This window comes from Schistocerca nitens, chromosome 1 (assembly GCF_023898315.1).
Source record: "Schistocerca nitens isolate TAMUIC-IGC-003100 chromosome 1, iqSchNite1.1, whole genome shotgun sequence".
NCBI lineage: Eukaryota > Metazoa > Arthropoda > Insecta > Orthoptera > Acrididae > Schistocerca > Schistocerca nitens.
The window spans coordinates 1,187,049,158-1,187,055,157 of NC_064614.1; the positions used below are offsets into that span (position 1 = coordinate 1,187,049,158).

The 6,000-nt window shown below is 42.9% G+C and overlaps 1 protein-coding gene across 1 annotated transcript in view; it reads left to right on the forward strand.

The window, feature by feature from the left end:
• The window catches only part of LOC126239243 (uncharacterized), a 64,263-nt gene extending 61,108 nt beyond the window's left edge, over nt 1–3,155 (forward strand). Inside the window, exon 3 of the mRNA XM_049947846.1 lies at nt 886–3,155. Coding sequence (XP_049803803.1) covers nt 886–1,554 — 669 coding nt within the window. The 3' untranslated portion in view covers nt 1,555–3,155. The remainder of the gene's footprint in view (nt 1–885) is intronic.
• Nucleotides 3,156–6,000: the final 2,845 nt, after the last annotated feature.

Here is a 6,000-nt window from a genome sequence, read left to right on the forward strand (position 1 = left end):
TTATGCCATACAGAAGTTCGTAATGTTATCTCGAGCAGAGTTTCTGGTACTATGCCCAGTGTCATCGGACAGATCTTCAGTGGTATAACTATGATGTCAAGTCCACATCCGTGGTCTCTCATCTCCTTGGTACTAAGCTTTGATCTGGTGTTGCATGATGTAAAGGTAAATAGCCCAAATGTAATATATCATTGGGACACTGCCCTACATTTTCTTTGTCAGCACAATAGCACAGTTTACAACTATCTCACTAGAAAACAGATACATTGAAAGAAACAGAATATGTGTGCACACGACTCAGCCACTCTGTGGATGTCAGCCCACATATCTGTTAGCAAATAACTGTTAAATTCGTACACTGTTCTTACATCGTGGATACAAGACAGCAAACAGGCAAATATTTACCAAGGTAAATCGCCAAGGTGTTTATTTACACGACCAGTTTTGGTATCTCATTAATGCTATTCTCAGCCCTCTATGCACTCCGTCTAGAGATTTTATCTACCGATACTTACATAACTGGATCTGTCAATATCTAGATCTCTTCAATTCGTTTTTGAGTGTTTACTTCAGAGACTTGACAAACTCTCTTCGAAGTAAACACTCCAAAAATCTGTGTCATTTGGCCTTCATGTCACAGAAAGATGAAGGCCAGGTTAAAGGTAGCAATAAAAATTTTCGTCGCTCGAACGGGATTCGATACCATGACCGCTCGATTCGCAGATGTGTGCTTCACCAGTAGACATCTAGTGCTCACAGCTGCGAAAATATGATAGTTCTCGAGGAAAATCAGAGATTACATTAGTGTCTCAGTACATTTATTCTTTAAATGAGTTGTTGATATCAAAATCTTTGAAGCCAATTCATCCTTGGTGTGTTTTGCAGCCAAACGCAGCGCTGAACAACCTGCTGGCGGCGCAGTCGGGCCTGACGCAGCCGGGCGCCTACCTGTCGTCATACACCGGACTGCCTCAGCAGCCGCAGCCAGCTGCTGCCTACGGCGGACTTCCGGGACAGATCGGGGCGTACTCCGGCCTGACCCCGCAGCAGCTGTCGCCCTACGCGGCCTTCCAGGCACAGCACGCAGCCGCCCTGGGCGGACTCCAGCCGCAGCAGCTGCAGCCACAGGCCGCCGTGTACAACCCTCTGCAGGCGCAGCTGCAAGCACAGCAGATCGGACAGCAGCAGCAGTTGCAGCAGCTGCAGCCTCAGCAGCCGCAGGTGACGCCACAGCAGGCGGACGCCTATACCCAGCAGCTTCTCGCATTCCAGCAGGCGCACCTGCAACTCCTGCAGCAGCAGCAGCAGCAACAACAACAACAACAACAGCAGCAGCAGCTGCAGACACAACAGGTGCAGCAGCCGATCGTTCGTGCACAGCCAGCAGCAGAACAGCAGCAGCAGCAGCAACAACAAGTGGCGGTGGCCCCTGCTGGAACAGCTGCCTCAGCACAGCAGGTGCAACAGCCGTCAGCGCTAGGTGTCAAGTTCTCCGCTGCCGACACTGTCTCTAAGATCAGGTTCAGTGGAAATGGGTTCAACTTCACTTACTGAAGGAGCAGGGAACAGTGTGGGTGTAAGACAGTCCAGACTAGTCTTGTGTGAGGAGCATATAGGTACAAGTGTGTGATGTGATTCAAAGGCTGTTGACAGAGAAAGAATTATTATTGTGCTCATTATGTGCTGTGTGTGATACTCAACCGATCAGTCTTTCAACAAATACTATCTGTTGTAATGTTTTAGGTCTTTGGTGAAAACCAGTACTTCTTTACTTTGTACCATTACTATTGCACAGAAAGACAATCACCATCCATATACTATTTTACCTTCACTGCAAGGATTACCGAAACGAATGCATTCACAATGAAAATTGTGATGTCTATGGGCCAAACAGTGTGTAGAGAGATTCTTCTTTGCTCACATTTTTTGTATTATGTCTTAGCTTCCTCGTTTCCCAGATTTCTCCAACTTTCTGAAGTGTGCGATTTAGACTGAAAACTAATTTTTCCCGAACCGTCACTGTAAGGATTACCAAAATGGAAGAAATGAAAATTGTCGTCTTTGTGGACAAAAAATACTCTAAGAATTTCCCGAAACGGAAGCACTGAGAATGAAAATTGGAATTTCTGAGGACCAAAAGGAACGTCGAGGGATTTTTCTTTGGTTATATTTTTTATATTTACTCTTAGTTATCATCTCGTTTCCCAAATTTTCCAACTTTCTACACTGTGCGATTCACATCAAAAACTGGTTTTTCCCCAGGCATCACTGCAAGCATTACCAAAGCGGAAGCACTGAAAATGAAAATTATTACTTTTGTAGGCCAAAAAGAGTGTAAGAATTGCCGAAACGCAAGCACTGAAAATGAAAATTGTAATTTCTTCGGACCGAAAAGAGTGTCGAGAGTTTCTTCTTTGGTCATTTTCTCTGTTTTCTAGCTTTTCTCCTTTCCCAGGTTTTTCCAACTTTCTCCACTGCGCGATTCACATAAAAATTGATTTTTCCTCAAACATAATAACTGATAAATCTCAGCCATATCTTATTCGTTCTAAATTCTTCCTGCACCAAAGAAAATTTCAGTATTTGGGGATATCTGCCTGGTATATGGCCTTTCGAGTGGTACCAGGTACTGTTATTGCTCTACATTGCTTATTCTTTCTTTTCTTTATTCACTACTGTGGTAATATACGCCGGTAGATAACCACAGGGCTGTTAACGTCTGTCTACTACTTTTCTGCTGAAAAATTTAAGTGAAGCGTTAAACAACGTCGGCAGTAGGCTATTCCCCAAACAAGAGATCCGTCATCGGAAATACCTTTTAAAAAGTAATTCGGATTACTCATTTTGTCATGTAAACGTTTTGCGTGTGCACTACGATGCACAGTGAAACCGAAAATTCGTGCAGCTCTTTGTTCCCTTGCTCCCTTTTTTCTTCGGTGTTGTTCCTACGGAAGAGCCCATCTCCTACCAGCCGACATATTTTTTTTTACGACTGCGTCAGGCAACTCGCGGAGGTCTGGCGCTGACAATGCCGATATGTGCCACGTCGTAAATTGGGTTTCAGCTGACGTCCACTGCTGGAGAAGACAACAGGAGCCGTTAAGAGACAGAATCTGCTCGCGTTCACCAACTACTGGCAGCTAAAAGTCGTTACAGGTGTTCAACTTTTCCTCCGGCGCTGTATTCCAAACTGTAAACCATTCTGGAACAACTGTTAAGAATTTTTGTTTTGTGTGGAATAAAAACATTTGTTAATAAATCGTTTTTGTTAAATATAATTTGTGTTTTCACTGCCACCACTTTTAACATCGTGTTTCCTGTTCAAAAACAGTTAACTGTATTTACACATTACTGGCATTCACCTATGATTTAAAGAACACAAAACTATTTGTATCGGTGTGTATTATAAAAATTACACTGCTAAATACTTCGGCAAATCTTAAAACAGATACCTCTCCGTATTTTGAAATCAGTTTTATTCAGTTTTTTGCCGTTCTCGCTAGTGCAGTACTTGCTGTACTAGTGCTGCTACTGCGAATGATACAAAGGGGATCGCGAACTACCTCGATATTACCGAGTGTGTGCCCGTGTCATCACATACACAAACTATAGAAACATCCAAAAGAATCGCGACGTAACGTAAGCAGAGATTCTGCAAGAATATCAATGACTAACAATGAAGTCATAGTTTTAAACTTCACAGAAAAACGCATCGTTAAAAAAAGGCTTATAAAGAGAGACAATGGCGAGTGATACTCATCAATGATTATTTATCATCAAGGCAGATTTAAAGAAACTTTTTCTCGTTGTTCTAAACTTTTTTATTGTCAATCTAGGGTTATTGTAATATAAACGGTGCAGAAACTGAGCAACAATTTCAGTTTCTTGTGACTGCTGTATCACAGTTTATACAGAGCATAGCAAGGAAAAGAAAAAAAAATGATGAGTGGTTCGCCTGGAATGCATAGCAGTGACCTGGCAAAAAATAAAGAGAAAGAAACAGATCACCTGAAAGCAATTCAAGTGACTATATTACTCCAGGTTCCAAATAGAGTTACTGAGCCAAACAAGAACATATTTTTTTCCGTATTTCTGCATTAGAAAGCTTATGGAGTATTCTACGATTACCGATGACGCAAGATATATTGTAGATGTATATTCTGTGGAATCCAATAACTCTTAACGATAGCACAATAACTGAAACTGCAAAATCAAGGAAATCTGTTTTACGAACTACTTATTATTACCTTTGCTTATAATTCCGTACAGTATTAAGTTATATGAGAAAATGTGCACGCTGAATCGCACTATGGTATGTAACATAGACCCTACTATCGACATGTTTTTCTACAGAATGAGGTGCCATAATTAAAGGACATACTATATAATTAAACAGAGCTCATTTTGCCAAAATTATTGTTTCATACCTCTATTTCAAATCTTCAGTCAAATGAACATACTTCGGGGAGCATCCTAACTGAGGGTATTTTATTGCCTTTTAAGCTGGCGGTTGGCACGCCTGTATGGGAGGTCCCAGCTAGCTGCCTATTCAATGTACACACAACAAGTTCAATTGTTGTTTCTTGTTGTTTCAGTGGGCTGATCATTAGTTTGTGACTTGTTCTTAGGATTCAGGTGAGGTGTTCAGGCTAGAATCTGTGCTAAAAAATGAAAATTTTTATATGTTTGATAACTTCGTCTCTACAAGTTACCTCGTCAGCCTGTAACTCAAATCAGGTACATAATTGGTATCCCTTGAGGGTTGTAATGAGGGACAAATTTCAGTTTTTTGTTTGAATTGCGAGGTGCCGGGGCTAGCAGTGTATTTATCACTAAATTCTACTAGAATCCACATATGTAAATCATGCTCTAAGCCCCCCCTATTCTAACTCCGACTTTTGCTGTTGCACAAGGATAAAAAAAATACGCGAACTGACTCTAATCAACCCTGCCAGTGGAGTAGAAGAGAGTTTGGCACCTGCAATAATTTAATTTGATAAATAAGTTAAATAAACAAAGGTTTCATTAGCATAGTGAGGAATGATAGGGTTGCTCTATCGATTAACAGAATGAAAGTTCTGTCCAAAATAACAATATGATTTATTAAGACTAAACACTGAATAGTAAAAGAAACACAGGAAATATAATACATCAAATTGGCTCAAATTTGGAGATTCATACAAACACTGTAAAGGTGAAGTTGTCCCTATACTAGATCGTGAGGTTTAAGACGAGGTGGTATGTGGAGCCAATTCCTTGCCACTCAAATCTCAAGAGAGACACACAGCTAACCCAACAGTAATTGCTGCTTCTCAAGACAGAACAAAGTTAGAAAAAGACGAACAGGCGCGCTCTGCTGAGCTCTGATTATCACCTAGGAAAATCCCTGTCTGCCGGTGCTGCGGACATACATTACCAAACTGTCTTCTTGACTGCCAGGACACGATCTGGCGTACCGGAGCCGTTGGCTGGTTGCTTCGACGTCCTCGACCGAAAGGCGACTGCCGACTACCTAGAGCACCCGTACAGGCCGAACACACAACATTCCCGCCCCCACGACAGTGGCCGTGGTTACGTTCCAATCAGCAACTCGAAAACCGGCGGAAATTCCACTCCATTGCCGGGGCACTACCATTCCACCAATGGAGATTCTTGGCGCCAATTTCTGTGCTGATTTTGCTCCGTCATGGAGCTATGCCCTGAGCAAGCCAATCACAGTTCCTATTTTGCAGAAAGCGCGGGAATTTTCCCGCCACAGCTGCCTGGGTACATAAGTCATTCCCACGCCTCGCTGGTAGCCCGCCAGAAAGTGTTTTCGCTAAGCTTCTGCGAAGCAACGGAAGCTCCAGCCCAGCCGCCACTTCCGGCTCCAAACGGGCGCGTCTCCTGACAATGCCAGCGTCCGGAAAGCATTCACTCGACCCCCACGCCTGTCGGCCTACCCTTTCAAAGTCAGAAGAGCCCGCCTGTCACTGGACCACCCGGGTGACGAGAGACGCT